The sequence below is a fragment of the Spermophilus citellus genome, assembly GCF_964194105.1.
Source record: "Spermophilus citellus genome assembly, chromosome: 1".
NCBI classification, from domain to species: domain Eukaryota; kingdom Metazoa; phylum Chordata; class Mammalia; order Rodentia; family Sciuridae; genus Spermophilus; species Spermophilus citellus.
The window spans coordinates 191,469,101-191,488,332 of NC_138182.1; the positions used below are offsets into that span (position 1 = coordinate 191,469,101).

The 19,232-nt window shown below is 35.7% G+C and overlaps 1 protein-coding gene across 7 annotated transcripts in view; it reads right to left on the bottom strand.

Moving 5' to 3' along the window:
* Positions 1-221: 221 nt before the first annotated feature.
* The window catches only part of MATR3 (matrin 3), a 33,167-nt gene continuing 14,156 nt past the window's right edge, over positions 222-19,232 (bottom strand). For 3 of the 7 annotated variants that reach the window (XM_081306923.1, XM_081306925.1, XM_081306924.1), the window contains exons 3-15: positions 16,428-16,489; positions 15,255-15,296; positions 14,856-14,968; positions 14,476-14,528; positions 13,121-13,246; positions 12,496-12,621; positions 12,186-12,353; positions 9,764-9,895; positions 9,190-9,233; positions 8,719-9,094; positions 5,856-6,222; positions 5,247-5,368; positions 223-1,702 (exon numbers count right to left, since the gene is read on the bottom strand). In XM_081306923.1, the coding sequence (XP_081163049.1) occupies positions 1,652-1,702; positions 5,247-5,368; positions 5,856-6,222; positions 8,719-9,094; positions 9,190-9,233; positions 9,764-9,895; positions 12,186-12,353; positions 12,496-12,621; positions 13,121-13,246; positions 14,476-14,528; positions 14,856-14,968; positions 15,255-15,296; positions 16,428-16,489 (1,782 nt within the window). In that variant the 3' untranslated portion in view covers positions 223-1,651. Of the gene's footprint in view, positions 1,703-5,246; positions 5,369-5,855; positions 6,223-8,718; positions 9,095-9,189; positions 9,234-9,763; positions 9,896-12,185; positions 12,354-12,495; positions 12,622-13,120; positions 13,247-14,475; positions 14,529-14,855; positions 14,969-15,254; positions 15,297-16,427; positions 16,490-19,232 lie in introns of all 7 variants that reach the window. The other 4 variants (XM_081306929.1, XM_081306927.1, XM_081306926.1 and 1 more) reach the window with 4 other exon arrangements.

A 19,232-nucleotide genomic window follows, 5' to 3' on the forward strand; every position in this document is an offset into this window, starting at 1 on the left:
CCCCAGTCCTTTTTTTAAAAAATTATGAGAAAATAAAAACTTTAGGCTTTCATTAAGTCACCAATTTTTGAGGCTGGCCTCAAACTCCTCATACTTCTGTCTCCCAAGTTACCAGGATTTGGGATTTTCAAGCATGTGCTGCTGCATCCACCTGAAAACCATAAAATTTTACCCAATAATTTGAAATATTGTTTAATATACTTCAGCTAGGAGTTTCAAATAATCACTACAGGTTTTATTTTTAAAAATTAAAAAAAAACTTTAGACAACAGATAATTCAAGACCAAGAATTCCTACATAACTATACTGAAAGGCTAGCAGAAGTAATTCTTGTTACTTCATGTCCCAATTCTATAAAGGTATGGACATGACTAAACAAACTTTGCAATTTCTTCACCCTTAATGCTTTAAACCATCCCTCTTAAAAAAAAAAAAAAAAAAAAACCCAAAATACATTGTAGTTATGTAACAGGAACAAGAAATCCACCAGCACCAAAAAGTTTAAAATTCAGATCTTTAGTAGCAGTCTTTAGAACACTCACTCTAGATTAAAAAAGTAATAATTTGTTAAAGCATGCACAAAAGTGTAACAGTGAATAAAAATCACAACTGACAAATATATTGGTTAACATTCCAAACATGTATAACCAATGAACATGGCCTAGGATTTTTTTATTGGTATTCACTTCAGTAACTTGAATCCACAGATATAAGCAGTAAATAACCAGAGTTACAAGTAAACACAGATTATACATGCAAATTTTTGTTCACAAAGATCACATGTGCAGGTACATGAATTAGAAGCGTGCGTCTAGAATTATGGCCAAACTTTAAAATGCAGAAATGTTGAAATTACATCTTGAAAATATGAAGAGATGGTCTACACACTTCAAAAATCAAATATTGCTTATACCAGCGATGTATGACAGCTATAGGATTCAAGTGACAAGCAGTAGATCTCAAGAAATTAATACTGGTCAAAGAGAACGGGAATATTTTTACATTTCACTGAAAATACATTGACTACTAGAATACAAAACCTAGCAGGAACTCAGGGAAAAATTACAAAATCTAAAGCCAATTACTTAATATTTCTTATTACCTAAACAGCATGACATTAAAAGAAAACTGCACCTGCATTTGAATTGCCAATTTCACATGTTCTCTAAAAATGAATGCAACCAAAACAGCTTCAAACTCCAAATGAAAAGTCTGCAAGGCTCAGATTAAAATGTGGAATGTTTCAGATGAAAGTAATAAAAATACAATTGTTTTTGTTCTTTATTGAATGGAATCAAAAATTGACATTTCTTTGAAGCTTGGAACGAGTAAATTTCATTTCTCTGAACGGTTCTATGTTATCTTTTACTTAGTGGTGCAAGTTGTCTTAACGTAGCTTATGGAGTCAGTCTCTACAAAGTACTTCTGTATGTTGCCATTCTGATGAAACAAAAACTATTCTTCATTAACTTAACCGTATGTGTATTTTTTTTTGCTATAACACTTAACACATGAACAGACATCTATTATTTTTCCACTAAAACAAAAGAGTACAATAGTTTTCTTCTAACTATCAGTATTGTATTTAAAAAAGGTTAACATTAAAAACAAAGAACCATTGTTTTCTTTGAAATTAAGCTTCTTGAACATATTAAGCCTCCTTCTTCTGCCTGCGTTCTTCTGCCAATTTATTCAGAAATTTCTGAGAAGAAAAAAAAATTATAGAAATTAAGGCATGAAGAAAAATATTAACATACATTAATTCTAAAACATTCCATCCAAGCTTAGGGACCTGAGTAAAATTTAAACTAGAAATTTATTAATACTTCAAGAACGAGTTTATTCTTAAGTATACAAAACTCAACTGGTTCAGAGGACACCACAAATAAGGCATGGGGGAAAAAATGATAAATGTGAAAAATGGACACTTCAATTATGCAATTAACCCTAACTTTTATAGATGAAAATACAAACAGTCACATAGAATTGGTGCTACTCCAAGAACATAGATTAATTAAAATGGCATGCATTTATTCAATGGTCTTAATTGTTATCAAATGTTTTCAAAGGAATGGTAATAAATATATAAGGCTTGTGGAGCACCAGGTCTTTGTTGCAACTAGTGCTCAACTAAAGCAGTCACAAACAATACTTAATACTTATTTTATTTTCAAGAGTAGGCACCTGGGCCACAAATATAGCTTGATGAGCCACCACTAAACGTGAGACACTTCTAGAGTTCCTAGACATGAGCTCTACTGCTGAAGACACCAATTCAAGCACAGAAATAATTTAAAAATCTAATCTAAAATACCAAAAGTTGGGATGGGGATGTGGCTCAAGTGGTAGCGTGCTCGCCTGCCATGCATGCGGCCTGGGTTCAATCCTCAGCACCACAAACAAACAAAGATGTTGTGTCCACCGAAAACTAAAAAGAAAAATATATTAAAAAATTCTCTAAAAAAAATATAAATAAATATAAAAAAGATGAAAGCCATAATGTGTGGCTTTCCTTTTAAAAATAAATAAATAAAATACCAAAAGTTTCTTAACTTCTTTTGTCGAAATGTGTCAACTCTGGTTACTGCAAATTGACGGGAAGCTTATAAGCTATTATATCCTTAAAGAGAAAATGAACACCAATAACCCCCGCCCCACAAAACACCCAATTATCAATTTATCATATATTAGCAAGGTACTATATTTCCTAATAGTTGACAATTTCTTTTTCTTTTTTTTGGTATTAGGGATTGAACCAAGGGTTGCTTTACCACTGAGCCACATCCTCCAGCCCTTTTTTTACTTAGACAGGATCTTACTGAATTGCTTAGGGTCTCACTAAGTTGCTGAGGCTGATTTTGAACTCATAATCCTCCTGCATCAGCCTCCCAAGCCACTGTGATTACAGGCATGTGCCACCATGCCCAGATGACAAAATTTCTTTATTTGTAGTGCTGGAGAGTGAACCCAGGGCACTGTGCATAAGAGGCAAGCACTCAACCAACTGAGGTATATTCCCAGCCTGACAAAGTTTCCTTTAGATGAATAAAATACATTTCATTTATTTATTTTTTTAATGTGGTGCTGAGGATCAAACCCAGTGCCTCACACATGCAAGGCAAGCACTCTACCACTGAGCCACAACCCCAGCCCTGACTGGGGCTTTTTTTTATTAAAAAGTTTCTTTTTAATAGAAGGAAACAATGAAATGAGCTACCTCCAACAGACCAAATATGAGCACCTAGAAACCACTTTCATATTATTCCTATACTAATTTAATAAAAAACAAAAATCCCAGTGGCTTGGGAGTCTAGGAGGAGAATTTTGAGTTCAAAGCCAGCCTTAGGAACTTAGTAATGCCCTGTCTGGTGCTGAGACTCGAACCCAGTGCCTCACACATGCAGGGCAAGAGTGCTTCCACTTAGTTTTCTAACCCTGAACAGCTTAAAATCAAAGAAAGCAACAATATTACACAGGTTCAGTGGTACAGCACATGCTTTTAACGTGCAGGAGGGTCCTGGGTTAAATCCCCACTATACACATACATGCACAAACACAACTGCAGTTACTGCTGAGAATAAACACCATACTTTTGTCATATCCATAATTTTGAGAGACATATAGGTAGCAAGAATAGTTATATTCGGGCTTGGGTTGTAGCTCAATGGTAGAGCACTTGCCTAGCAAGTGCCTAGCACATTAAATATAAATTAATAGTTATATTAAAAAGAAACAAAAGTGATGTAGGCAGGAACAATAATTCTAAATAATTATCCATCTAGTCAACATAGAAAATGTTTTTGATAACTGACTGCTATACAGGTTGAATGTCCCTTACCTGGACAGGTCCTAGGGATTACAAGTATTTTGAATTTCAGATTTTTGAATGTGTGCAAAAGCGTAAGGAGATATTATGCACTGTACAAGACCCAAGTCTAAATAAAAAATTAATTTATATTTTATTTTATGAATACCTTATGCACATAGCCTGAAGGCAATTTCTTTTTACTGTATGGTGCTGGAAATTGAATCCAGAGATTCATTCATGCTACTCAAGTGTTCTGTCGCTGAGCTCTAGCTCCAGCTCCTGAAAGTACTTTTATATAATATTTTTAGAATACCTTTGACAATGATCTATTACATGAGGTCAGGAGTGGAATTTTATACTTATAGCATCATGTTGGTTCTCAAAAGTTTGATGTTGGATTTCCATATTAGGGACACTCAACATGTTGAGGGCTGTAGCTCAGAGGTAGAGTGCTCACCTTGTATGAGAAAGGCACTGGGCTTTCATCCTTAGCACCACATAAAAATAAAAAGGTACTGTACATCTACAACTTAAAAATAACTGAAGAGTAGGCTGGGGTTGTGGCTCAGTGGGAGAGTGCTCGTTTAGCATGAAGGAGGCACTGGGTTTGATCCTCAGCACCACACAAATGTAAAATATAAAGACATTGTGTCCACCTAAAACTTAAGAATAAATATTTTTTTAAAAAATGGAAGAGTGTCATTACTAGGAAATAATGTTGGTAAAAAAATTACATAGGGACATGGCATTGTACAAAGTTGATAAAGCCTTACATCATCTCACTTGGAATTTAGACCTCTAGCATCTACACATATTACCATGTGTGTGTGTTGTTTTTTTTTTTTAATTTTTAATATTTATTTTTCAGTTTTCGGCGGACACAACATCTTTGTTTGTATGTGGTGCTGAGGATCGAACCCGGGCCGCATGTATGCCAGGTGAGCGCGCTACTGCTTGGGCCACATCCCCAGCCCGTGTTTATTTTTGGGTACCAAGGATGAAATCAAGGGTATCAAAACCACTGAGCCACATCGGGTCTGTTGTCTTCTTTTAAATTTTGAGATAAGGTCTCCTTAAGTTGCTGAGGCTGGCTTTGAACTTGTGATCCTCTCCTGCCTCCCTGGGAGTATAGGTATGTGCCAAAAGGCCCAGCACATTTGGGTATTTTTAATTATATCAGATAATTTATAATATCACTAGATATTACTAAATTTTCTTTATTTAATTGGAGTGAACTATGAAAAGAGGCTCAATAGATGTTTCTAGAATCCATTAAACTGCTTAAAGCCAATCAACTGAAAGAAAATATCTTCAGGCTAAAGCACTGCACTGGGTCCAGAAACACAACACATTTATTTTACTTATCTCATTTTAATTCTGTAACTTAAATGATGTTAGTTTTCACCAAAGAGCTCTCCTCTTTTAGATTCAGCCTTACCTTTAATTTCTGATAATGAGGAAGGCTGCTGCAATGAGTATTCTTTGCAACTTCTTCATTTGTATAAAAGAGTGAACACAGCTTACAGTAAAACCCTGTTTTAGGTATCACATAGTCTATACCTAGAAACACAAACATACATTCTTACAAATTAAGTAAATTGAGTAGTCTCAAGTTGTTTCTCCTATCAATATAACTTGAATCAGACAACGTAACTGTGGGAAGTTCCATATGTCCTAAGCTATAAGCAAAATAAACCCAAACCCACAATATTAATAGTTTAAGATCCCACCTAACTGTACTCTTAAAAAATAAAAGACAGAAATATAACACAGAAACACTAAACAAAAAGCAATGAGTAATTTTCTGAAAACTATGAGCAGAGAGAACACTGTGGAATAATAACATAATACAAAATCAAGAGACATGTGGAAGAAGAAAAGAGAATATTATTACTTAGGTGTATGAACTATTCCCCACTGGAATAAATCAAAAAACCCACAACAAGCTAGTTTAACATACTATCAAAGCTTATATTATATAAAAGCAAAATTTACATATTATTTTAGTAAGGGGGATAAGAGGGAATAACAAAGCCTTAAAGCTCACCAACAGGAACATTGGGCTGGTATGGTCCAATTCTATACTCATCTGGGATTGTATAGTCTTCCTTGTTTTCTTCACTTTGGCCATCTGCATTTTCACTTGTATCTTTGTTGGGGTCATCAGCAGTCTCAGCAGATTCAGCACCTGGTTCTGTATTTTCCTCATTTTTTATTCCATTTTCCAACGCAGCTTCATTTTCTTGATCAAGTTCCTCGATCTTGTCCACCTTAATTTCAACCAAACCATCATCATTTTTGTCACCAGATTTAAATGCCATGCCCGATTTACGAAGTTTCTGAAGTTCCGAATCTTCCTCATCACCAACCTCATCTAGAGTGACAAAACCTTCCATACTCCCTGGGAAACGACGCTGTTAAGAAAGACAAATTTACTCTGCAACAATTATCCTGCAGCATCCCTTCCATTTGTTTTACTTGAACGGAAAGGGATAGCGCGTCTTGTCTTTATTCAATTCTCTCAAAATGCTAACCTTTTCCTTTCACTCCCCCCAAATCACGTGTAACTTTTTTTTTTTTTTTTTGTGGTACTGGGGATCAAACTAACTCAGGGACACTATATCAATGAGTCATATCTGCAGCTTTTTATTAGGGATGGGGTACCAGGTTAGATTAAACTCAGGAACACTCAACTACTGAGCCACTATTTTGTATTTTATGTAGAGACAGGGCCTGAAATTCTTAGCACCCCACTTTTGCTGAGGCTGGATTCGAACTCAAGATCCTGTCCCAAGTCTTCTGAGCTGCAGGGATTACAGGAGTGTGCCATTATGCCTCCCTGCAGCGTATTTGAGATTTATTTTTTATTTTGAGGGGTTCTGCTAAGCTGCCAAGGCTGGCCTCAAACTTGGGATCCTCCTGCCTCAGCCTCTGGAGTTGTTGGGATTGCACCATTGTTCTTGGCACTGATGACTTTTATGACAATTTAGTTTGTTTCAAATTTAAATAATGGGGCTGGGATGGGTTTTAATGGTAGTGCTCTTGCCCAGCATGTGAGAATCCTTGGACTTGATTGTAAGTACTGGAAAATAATAAAGAATAGGGCTGGGGATGTAACTCAATGGCAGTGAGTACTTCCATCAATAGATGTGCCAAGTCCTGGATTTCATCCCCAGCACAAAAACCAAAAACTAATGAAAGGCCTGACTCATACAAAGAAAGTAATTGATATAAGACTATTCATTTCCACACTTTCTGAGACTATTATGCTGCTAAGACATGTGTCACAGAACCAATTTGATAAAAGCAGTTGAGTAACATTATCTGCAAGACAATACCTTGCAATACAACTTTTGTTGAGAAAACCCCTCAAGTTTGATACAATGTAATCATTAAGAAAACAAGTTCTGCTGCATGACTATTTAGGTTTAAATTTTGGATCTACTATTTAGAAGCAGTACAAACTATGACAAGTTATTGAACTTCTCCAGAATTCAATTCCCTAAATTTAGAAATGGAAAAGGGCTGGAGAGCATAGCTCAGTGACAGAGTGTTTAGCTAGTGTCCATGAGGTACCAGGGATTCAATCCCCAGTACCACAAAAACAAAAACCCTGATTTATGGAAAGGGGTTTAATAATGGTACCTACTGAATGTTTACTGTGAGGATTTAAATGCACATATATAAAGAGCTTAGAAAAATTTATGGCATTTATTAGTGCTCAATCATTAACTTTCTACAAGGGTAAACATTATTACACAATGACCATATACTTCAGGCAGAATAATAAACTAATATATAAGCTGTGTAACCAAGCCATTAAAACTTACAGGTTAAAAGGAAATATTAACTCTTCTTTCATTTTTGGTACTGGGGAATTGAACCTGTGAGTGCTTAAGCACCAAGCCACATCCCCATCCTTTTTTATTTTGATACAGGGTCTTGCCAAGTTGTTAGGATTATGAACTTGCAATCCTCCTGCCTCAGCCTCAGAGTCACTGGAACTATGGGCATGTACCACCATACCTGGCAGTATTTCTTTTCTTTTTTTTTTAAGAGAGTGAGAGAGGGAGAGAGAGAGAGAGAGAGAGAATTTTAATATTTATTTTTTAGTTATTGGCGGACACAACATCTTTGTTTGTATGTGGTGCTGAGAATCGAACCCGGGCCGCACGCATGCCAGGTGAGCGCGCTACTGCTTGAGCCACATCCCCAGCCCCTTCTTTTATTTTTTTGAGATGGGAAACTCAATGTTGCCTAGGCTAGCTTCAAACTAAAGATCCTTCTGCCTCAGCCTCATTCCCAAGCACCAGGAATTACAGGCATGATACCACACCACACCTATCTTAAGCCTCATTTCACCATGTCATCATTTTATCACATTTTACCTCAACATGCCAGGGTTGTGGTACTGGGGATCATTTTACTTTTTAGCATGTAATAAATTTTTATATTTATATCCTTATATATAACTTTTCTAGTAAAATTGTTTTTAAATCAAAGTACCTACACTAAGCCCACATTTCTCAAATAGGATAAATTCTTTAAATTATGTTTGGTCAGTTAACCTACTGCAAACTCAAAACCCATCTTTTTTTAATATAAGCTGTACTCTAAGGACGTCCTACGAGTACTTTTATATGACCACTATAATACAGAAGAATATGTAAGTTATAACTCATTACTAAGAAGTTCTCTTTTCAAATTAGCTGCTTCTTTGTTAGAACTACAATAAAATGTTCTATTTATTTATTGCAGAGATTTTACTTAAATGTTTTTATATCTTTTTGTTTTGTTTTTCTGATACTAGTAACACACTCTCATTATTGGGCCCTGCTTCAGTAAGTAATCTGAAAAAATTATATATTTTTTTTCTATAAAAACAATTCAATATAAAATATCTTATTTACCTTTTTAAGCTTTTTCTTTGCTGCTGCTGAAGCACTTGCATTTGCATCTTTTTTTACAGCTTTATCTGAAGGTTCCTTCTTCCCATCAGAAGTCACATCACCTAAATTAGCAAGATCAGTCTCATCTCCCACAGAACTGCCACTTTCTAGAAGTGCTGCTGCTTCTTCTTCATCTACAAGTAGCTCATCTTCAGATTCCAGAAGCATATTAGGTTCCTGTTCTGTCTGGTCATCCTTTGTATCTTTCTCACCATCTTCACCTGACTTCTCTTCTTGTTCTTTACCTTCAGTTGTACTTTCAGTCTTCTGAGAACCATCAGTTTTAGATTTCTTATCACTTGGAGATTCTTTGCCATCTGGAGAATAAGATCTCTTTCTGAAATTAAAAAGATGCACCACAATGAATTTTGGGGGTTTGGAAAAATAAATTTAACATACTAATGCATATAAAAATATAAAAAATGAAATTACCGGGATTTGTCTTTTTTCAGTAAGTCAATACCTCGGTTGGGAATCTAAAAAGAGAAGAAACATTTTGCAGATGTGAAATAACTGCATCAACATATACTCATTTATAGAATATATGATCATCCATATACTAATTTATAGAATATACGATCATCCATTAACATTTGGTGGCCATCCTTACATAATTAACTCATTCAATCCCTGTTACCATGCCCAAGAACTCAAACTGAGGATACTCAGTTCATCAAAATCACCAAACAAGAGTGTATAATAAACATTCTGGTAACAAGCTGTTCAATCAAAATTTTAGTTATAAAGACACTTCTGCTACTAGAGAAAAACCAGAAAAAAGGGTGTTGTCTTTCAATAATCAAATCTTATAAAAAAATCTGAACAAGAATGCTGTGGTATCAGTTGGCTGGGCACAGTAACATGCACAAGTAGCCCCTTCTTGGGACTAAGGTTGAGGCACAAGGACTACATGAGTCCAGGAGTTAGGGGCCAGATTGTGCAATACAGCCAGAGTCTGTCACTTAATAAAAGTTTTTTTAATGATGAGAAATCAAGCAGTACATACCCTCAGTACTAGTTTTTTATATTTCTCAGAAAGGTCAACCTTAACACATCTCCCCTGAAACCAAAGGGCTTTTTTCAGACAATGGTCAACCATTGCCATTGCATCTTCTCTGGTCTCCATCTCAATAAAGGCCTAAAATAAAAAGAAAACCCATTAAGGATATCAATTCTCAGAATTGTACAGTAATATTTGTTCTATTCTCATTAGGAAAACTTAATCGTTTTTTTTTTTAATATTTATTTTCTAGTTCCCGGCGGAAACAACATCTTTGTTGGTATGTGGTGCTGAGGTTCGAACCCGGGCCGCACGCATGCCAGGCGAGCGCGCTACCACTTGAGCCACATCCCCAGCCCCGAAAACCTTAATCGTTAACATAGCAACACTTTAAAAAAAAAACCACTGAGCCACAATGAAAAAAGGCAATGGACAACCTATCAGGTTTATGAAGTCCCTAAAGTCACTATAGCATCAAGCAAAACCATTTTTAAACTGGGTGCAGTACCTTGGGAGGCTGAGACAAGAGGATCACGAGTTGAAAGCCAGCCTCAGCAAAGTCGAAGCACTAAGCAACTCAGTGAGACCTTGTCTCTACGTAAAACACAAAAAGGGCTGGGGATGTGGCTCAGTGGTTAAGTGCCCCTGGGTTCAATCCCTAGTACCAAAACCAAACAAACATAAAACCATTTTTATGCAGTCTTTCTGCAAAAGAAATTAAAAATAAATAAATAAACAGTAGATATTAACACAAATAAGAAAAATTTAAAAAAAAAATCTAGAAAACTCAGAATGTTGAGCTAGAAAGCAGTAGAAAGACACTCCAATTTTTTTTTCTTGGAGGGGGGCTACTGGGCATTGAACCAAGGGTTGTCTTCTAGTGAACTGACTTCAAACCTCTGAAAAAAAAAAATTTTTTTTTTGGGGGGGGAGAATACCAGGGCTTGAACCCAGGGACACTTAAGCATGCATGGCACCACATCCCCAGTCCTTTTATTATTTTTGGTGATGGGAATTAACTCAGGGGCACTGGACCACTGAGCCACATCCCTAGTCCCATTTTGTATTTTATTTAGAGACAGGGTCTCATTGAATTGCTTATTGTCTTGCTAAGTTGCCAGAGGGTGGCTTTGAACTTTCGATCCTCCCATCTCAGACTTCAGAGCTGCTGGGATTACAGGTTTGTGCCACCATACTGTGCCATGACTGTGCCATGGCTATCCCCGGCCCTTTTAAAAAATATTTTATTAGAGCGGCTGGGGCTATGGTTAAGTGGAAGCACACTTGCCCTGCATGTGTGAGGCACTGGGTTCGAGTCTCAGCACCACATAAAGGCCTGCCAACAACGAATAAATAAACAAACAAGCAAGCGAATGGATGAATATATTAGAGACGGGGCATTACTAAGTTGCTAAGGCTGGCTTTGAACTCAAAATTCTCCTTCTAGAGTCCCAAGCCACTGGGATTATAGGATGTGTCATTGCCCCTGGCTATCAAATCTCTGGAATACAAGCATGGGATAATTTAGCCATTTTTTTCAGATTTGGAAAAGCCTATCATATAGAGTACTTATAAAACACTCTTAATGAGACAGGAGCAATAGAGAGGTGCTAAGCAACTCGGTGAGACCCTGTCTCTACAAATAAAATAGAGCTGAGGATGTGGCTCAGTGGCGGAGTTCCCCTGAGTTCAATTCTAGTACCAAAACAAACAATAAAAGAAAAACCTCCAAAACAAACAACAAAACACCACACCTTCAAACAACGTTAGTTTGATTAGAAGTGGGTGTTATCAATTTGGTAACATAAAACAAAAAGTCAAACTGCAGCCTGAAATTGCTGGGATTACAGAATCTCAGCAAACCTGGAGACTGAAGCAGGAGTATCACACTTTGAGGCCAGCCCCAGTTAACTTAGCAAGACCCTATCTCAAAATACAAAAATAAAAAGGGCTGTGGGTACAGGGGATGTAGCTCAGTGGTAGAGTTCCCCGAGTTCAAAACCAGGACTACACAAAACAAAAACTAAAAGCTTTTTATTATCAGAATTTATTCAAGGGCTGGGGATGTGGCTCAAGTGGTAGCGCGCTCGCCAGGCATGCGCGCGGCCCGGGTTCGATCCTCAGTACCACATACAAAGATGTTGTGTCTGCCAAAAACTAAAAAAATAAATAAATATTTTTTAAAAAAAGATCACCTCCTTAATTATCAGGTGAATTTAAAAAACAAGAATTTATTCAATGCTTTGTATGCATACCTACTATGGGGAAAAAAAATCTCAGTCATTATATGGCTAAGAAGACTCATATGTATTTTCTTTTTGGTACTGGGAGTCGAATCTAGAAACTTACACATTACACAATGGCGCAACCACTAAGCTATATTCTCAGCCAAATGAATATCTTAAAAAGTAATTTATGTATTTATTACCTGACTTTTCATCCTCATCAATATATAATTCTTTATTTTCCCATACGGCTCAGCAAGCTTAAGGACAGCACTATCAGAATAGCCAGAATGGGGTAAATTGCTGAGGTGTATCACACGTCCAAGCTCTTGCTTTTGATCAAACTTCTGATCTGGCTTCCCTTCAGGTTTCTTTAAAAGGGGAAAAAGGTAAACTGTTGGTCAATCCTATTTTTTTAAAACAGCAATTTAAAATAGACAAAGTTAATAAAATGATGTATTGAGAGGTTACCTATACATAACCTGGAGGGTTAGGGGAGAGGGGAGAGGATACCTTTATTCTTTTATACTTCTGGGATAAATGAACTCTCACTGGTTTGCCAAATACTAATGCTGGTGTGGTTGTATAATAATCCACTGCAGCCTGAGCATCTTCTGTTGTTGCCATTTCAATAAATGCCTAAAATTGTTAAAAAAAAAAAAAAAAATTTTTTTTCAGTAAGATGATATTTCCCCAACATTTCTAGATGTTACATTTCATCACTGAATAGGAAGCACTTTCAAGAAATGTAAACAAAAGACTTGTGTTGACAATTTGCTGTTTTATTAAAAGTTACCGGAAACTATATTCATGGTATTAAAACTATCATTTACTATGCTCATTGCTGAAAAATGATTTAGCATCATTTGACATAGGTCTAAAAGTTTTCCAAAGAATTTTACTTTTACTGCCTTTATAGTAGTATAATAACAACACTACTACTTACAGATCACAATATACAAAGTTTCTAATAATCAATTACTACTAGAATATTATTTGAGATATTCAACTACTGGCTTTTCCTTTATTACATTCCCAGTCCATGATTTATATACATGGATTTCATTCCTTTTCTGATTCAATAAATTCAGAAAATACCTTAATGGTATTAGTAAACAATGCTTATTTCAATTCATACCTCATTAATTTTATTTAGAATCAGATGATTTGAAATGACTCCAAAAGGTTCCACCAGCTGCAACAGTTGGTACCTCAAGTTTTTCCCTCGTTGAAAATCCATGATGTGAACAACTCGGCTAGTTTCCTATTCATTGGGGAGAAAACTCAAGTCAATCTGTGTGTGTGTGTGTGTGTGTGTGTGTGTGTGTGTGTATATTTTATATATGGTACTGGGGACTGAATCCAGGCACAGAGCCACATCCTCAGCCCTTTTTACATATTTTATTTAGAGACAAAGTCTCAATGAGTTGCTTAGGGCCTTGGTAACTTGCTAAGGCTGGTTAACCACTCAAGACATCAAGTTGCTTGAACTTGTGATCCTCTTGCCTCAGCTTCCTGAGCTGCTGGGATTACAGGTGTGCCCCGCTATAAGTTTTTAAAAAGCCAACAAGAACCAGGTGCAGTGGTAGACTGCTGTAATCCCAGAGACTTGGGAAGTTTAAGTAGAGGCAGAGGCAAGAGGATTACAAGTTCAAAACCAGCCCCAGCAAGCTAGCAAGACTCTTGTCTCAGAATAAAAACCTGGAAGTGACCCAGTGGTTAAGAACTCTTGGGTTTAATCTCCAGTACATATAAAAAACAGAAACAAAAAACAAGCAGCCAGGTGTGGTGGCGCATGCTTATAATCCCAGCAGCTTGCAAGGCTGAAGCAGGAGGATCATGAGTTCAAAGCAAAAAGGAGGTGCTAAGCAACTCAGTGAGACCCTGTCTCTAAATAAAACACAAAATAGGGCTGGGGATGTGGTTCAGTGGTTGAGTGTCCCCAAGTTTAAAAAAATCCCCAGTACCGACAAACAAAAAAAGATAAGAAGAGGGGACTGGAGTTGTAGCACAATGGCTAGTATAGAGCACAGACTTAGCAAGCTCAAGGTTCTGGAGACTGAAGAAGTCAAAGTAACATGAAACACATCATCCATTAGAATTTTATAGTCTAATTAACCACAAAAGTATTTAATGTTCCAGAATTTTAAACCTTCATAGCAATTAAATTTGTCACTGTAATAAATTCTTTCTGCTTAAATCCAAGTGGTTATAATGATCACCAAGGTTTTCAGTCTCTATTGTCTTTTAAATAGAATGTTGTATACATAACTCAGTAGCAAGTTCCTTAGATGCTAATTCAAGGTGAGATTTTTTTTTTTAAGACTGTGTGGTATACCAGTCATTTAAAAATCTAATGATTTTCAAACTATTTTGACACTCTTCCTATAGTAAGAACCACAATGAAAATTAAGTTAGTAAGTATTTACGTTAAACTACACACTCACCCCCAAACAGAAAATAAAAATAAAAAGCAATGGCTACGTTACTGACCACTCTGCCTTTTTGCATGTGTCTAGGTCCTTGCAGATTTCCGTTTCCAGCACCTTTGGGGGAGGTGGGAAGAAAGTTTATAGTAAGTACACTTTCTATACCAAGCCATTTTAATGAAAAAGTATACATAATTTCCATCAGAAATTAAAAAACATTGGAGACATGAATATAGTTCACTAGCAGAATGTTTGCCTCACATGCAGAAGGCCCTGGGTTTGATTCCCAGTACTATTTAAAAACAAACACCCCCCCCCCCAAATATTACAAATACCTGGCTGTTTTTTCATGCTGTTATTTTTTTGAACAATATTTGAACTTAAATTTTATGACCAAAAAGTAATATGAAAAAAGTTAATATGAATTTCATTTCATATAATTACCCAGATTTCCTCTTGGCCCAACTGCTGGTCCCCCAAGATGAAAGGAGGGGGGTGGAGGTCCCAAAATTCCTGGTGCCGGGTTTGTAGACTGCTGCAACATGAATGGATCACCCCTAGTAATGTGAAGAAAATATGAAAAACAATAAAGAGGTGCATCAGAAGTAAGATTTACAAGCATCCTTTGTACAACTATGACAACTTTATTTGAGGGCTTTATATGACATAACTAGGGGAAAATCCATAATAAAATAAAAGTTACTACACAATTTTAAGACAGCGATTTTTAATCTCTCAAAGTCAGCAATGAAATTCTAAAATATTTATGAATATTGAAAGTTAAACCTGGATTCCTTACATTGATCTCCTGTACAAACAATAGCTTAAAATTTTTTAACTTACATTGTGTGTCCTGTATCATTGTCAGGATTCCATTCTGGGTAGCTTTAAAAAGACCAGAAAATTAACTTTAAAATAAAACTGTCCTTTTCACAAAGTAACCTTGTTTGGCCTCTAAAATAGAGATAATTTATTAGTAAAGTTATCTGAGAGTCTAAATGTTAGAAACATTACAGTTTTAAAGTATGTAATATATTTCAAAAGAACTTCAAAACAGTCCAAACCAATGTGAATCAACTTGTCTGGTATTGCTTGCAAATGTAGGCAATGTATATTGAAACTAAATGATCCCTGTATTTGTTAAATTAAGAGGAAGAAAAATGTTGAACAAAGAATTAGAAAAACAAGAACAGACTGCCAGGTTTTGCTTCTCTAATATTGAGTCTCAAGAACATATATGAGTTGTGACAATAGAAAGAACAGCCTCAAGTGAGTGAGGCATATATAAAAATTTCAACTTCAGTGAACAATGGGCATGATGCCGTTTTAGGCAGTTTCTTTATGAATTGAACATTGCTATAGCAGCCTAAACTTAGAAACTTAGGTGTTTCAAAAGGAAAAAAAAAAAAACAAAAAACATGAGGGATTTGCATGATAAACTAGTAACTTTTAATTAGTCATATCATCTATATTTTTAGAGCACATATTCACTATTATTTTAAAATGCTATCATGAATCTTCTAAGTTTCAAAGGCTTTCATTTAGTTCATTAAAAATTCCACCTGTTGCTGGGCATGGTGGCACAGGCCTGTAATCCCAGCAGCTCAGGAGGCTGAGACAGGAGGATGGAGATTTCAAAGCCAGCCTCAGCAAAATCGAGGCAACATAATGAGACCCTGTCTCTAAATAAAATACAAAAAATAGCTGAGAATGTGGCTCAGTGGTTGAGGATCCCCATATTTAATACCCAGTACCAACCCCCCACAAAAAAATCCACTTGTATAAAAATGCCCAATATGTATTTACCTTAGAAATAAAATCAAACCATGAAGTGTCACCATTATGCATCTAATAATCAATGTAAGATTACAGACTTAGATATGTTTTCTGTAATTAGTATTGCCCACACAGTATCAATTATGTCGCTATTACAAGTAATATGGTAAACTACCCAAAACCAATAAAGGTTGTTTCTGATTCAGGATAGGATGCTTTAAAGGTATTTCAAACTCCTACATTTCAAGAAGAAGCTGGCATCGGCGACTGTGACTTGCTCCATTGATATGTTGACTCCACTCCTGCAGCAAAGTAAATTAGTAGAATTAACAAAAATAAAGCTTAAAATATTTTCATCTGAACCATTCAAACTCTAGGATGTTAATGCCTATGCAGTTTCATAGGCTATCCAAACACTCGATTCATTAAATCACACTGATTTAATTTAAAGCCATTATTGAGTCCTTGAAACTTGATCCTGCCCTCAAATACGCTATGCACATTCTTGGAAAAACTGGATTAATATTAACTTGGTCAACATACTTAAGAATACTGACACAGAAAAGATATAGAATTTAAAAAGATCAAGAACACTGACCTTGAGATCAGTTAAACATATTAACTTCTGTTGTAGACCAAACAGAAATATTCACTATTAGAACTGCTACTTTACAACATTCTAAATGATAAAATATCCATGTTTGTAAACACCTTTTAGAAAATGTATAAATGTGAATAATTAAATATAAAATCTTTAGTTCCACCCAGGTTTGAGGCATGCATGTAGTGAAAAATGCACAATAATTTACATTGCCTTAAAAAGGTAACATTATTTAACAGAAATGTATTCTCTAGAAAATGCTCCCCATTTACCCCAAAATCAAGTAACCATATTTCCCAAAAATAGAAAAGCAATTTTAAGTAAAGTCTGGGTCCAAATTTTAAACAGGGAAACATGATGTTTTTATTAACATTTGCTCCACTGAGGCTTTTTTAAAATTAAAGGAACTAAATTCATTTTTATTTTTGGTACCAGAGATTGAAGCCAGTGGTGCATTTAACCACATTCCTAGCCCGTTTACTATTTTTTTTTGAGACATGGTCTAGTCAAGTTGCTGAAGCTGGCTTTGAACTCGCAATCCTCTTATATCAGCCTCCCAAACTGCTGGGATTACAGGCATGCGCCACTGCGCTCAGCTCTAAATTTGTATTTAATAAATGTTCCTGTCCTTAGGGGGGGAAAATTCAGTTACCTTTTTAGCCATTATGAGAGGCAAAAAACTGATGTCTGCTGCCAAATTGCCTAGGTTCCACTCCTAAATTGCATGTGACTAGATGTTATTTCTTAGTCCAAAGCTATTTAAATTCATTGTGACAATATTCTCATAGGGATGTTGTGAAAAACAAATGAGTTAATAAAAGGCAAACTGCTTCAGAACACTGGGAAGCACATGGCAAGTGCTCTCGAGGAAAACAGGGTGATTATCATTGTACTGCTCATAAATCCATCTCATTTTACAACTTACTGACTATTCCCAAATTCCCACAATGAGGCAATTTCTGTAACACCTTTTATACCTACACAGTTATAAGGGGGATATAAATGTAGTCAGGCAATGTGTTTTTATACCTAAATCGAGGAAGGATAGGAGGTCTCAGCTAAACAAAAACATGGTACCAGATTTTTAAGATACAGAGTTATGAAAAACTTCATAATATTTTATAGATGGAACTTTTAACTTTTAAAGAGTAGTTTACAATAATTACCACAGTTTATGTACATTCCTATGCCCCAAGGGAATTAACTTAAACCCTGTGAAAGAACTAAGATGGTATCCAAACAAAATGTGGGGAGCTGCTAATTACTATTCCCACGACTATAAAAACTTACATTGCCTTTTAAAAATAATGGCTAATAAATAGGAACTTAAGATTTCTCTAGCTCTACAATCAGATATTTGGGATATGTAAGATGTCTCACAGCAAAGCAACAGACCATTGATTTGCTGGAGGCCACTTTAAAAATGGCTGTAAGGAAGAGGTGTTATAGGTGAAGTTCACAAAATTCAGAAGAGGGATTAAATACATTTTTCTAAACTGAAAAGTATTTATATTTTATTTTTAAAAAATAGAAAAATAAATGGTACTCTATTAGGTAAATTTCTAGTTCACAGGAAATGGAAAAGGTACATAGCTGAACAGAATTCTATCCAATCCCCTAGGTTCCTTAAAGGTTCAAACTTCATCATAAAAATGTAGTTGGTCTTGGGGCTGGGGCTGAGCGAGAATGCACTTGCCTTGCACTTGTGAGGCACTGGGTTCAATTCTCAGCACCACATATAAACAAAATATAACTAAAAAAATATTTTTTAAAAAATGTGGTTGGTCTTTCAAAATGCTGGAAAGGTCAAAATCAGAAAATTAGTCAAGTACTGCCAAAACTCACCCATTTCTAAATCTGCATTTGTTACCTGATCTCTTCCTGTGCGGTTTAAGGTGCAAACTAAGAGTCAAAGGGTTTTTTGTTTTGCTTTGAATCTGTATCCTTAGATTCTATACTAAGGCAATCTTAAGATATCTGAGATCAATAAAGAATAACTTTTAGAATTCAGAAATTTCTGTAGGAAAACTACATTCACCTTGATATCCTTGAGATATCTTAAGTTACATGAAGAATAATTTGGGAAGCACTTCCAGAATGGTAGAATATAGAACAATTTAAGGGCTTCTAAAGTAATACAAAGGAAAAATATGAACTCAAATGACAAGAGAGCAAAAGGGCTTTAGTGGGCAATTTTCCTTAAGTGAAAGGAACTTGAAGGAAGTTTGAGATTGTGTAGAAAAGCAACTTGATGTTCTAAAATGACCTAGAAAGAAATAAAAGACCATCACTTAAAGTAACACCAAAACATAAAAAAACAAAGACACGCCATGATGACAAATTAAGAGTCTGTTTTTCACTTAAGTTTCTTATTTCATAGCAAGAAGAACTTGTGAGCATGTAAGCTAGTTAACATTACTATTAGTGGAAATAACAGATTTTCC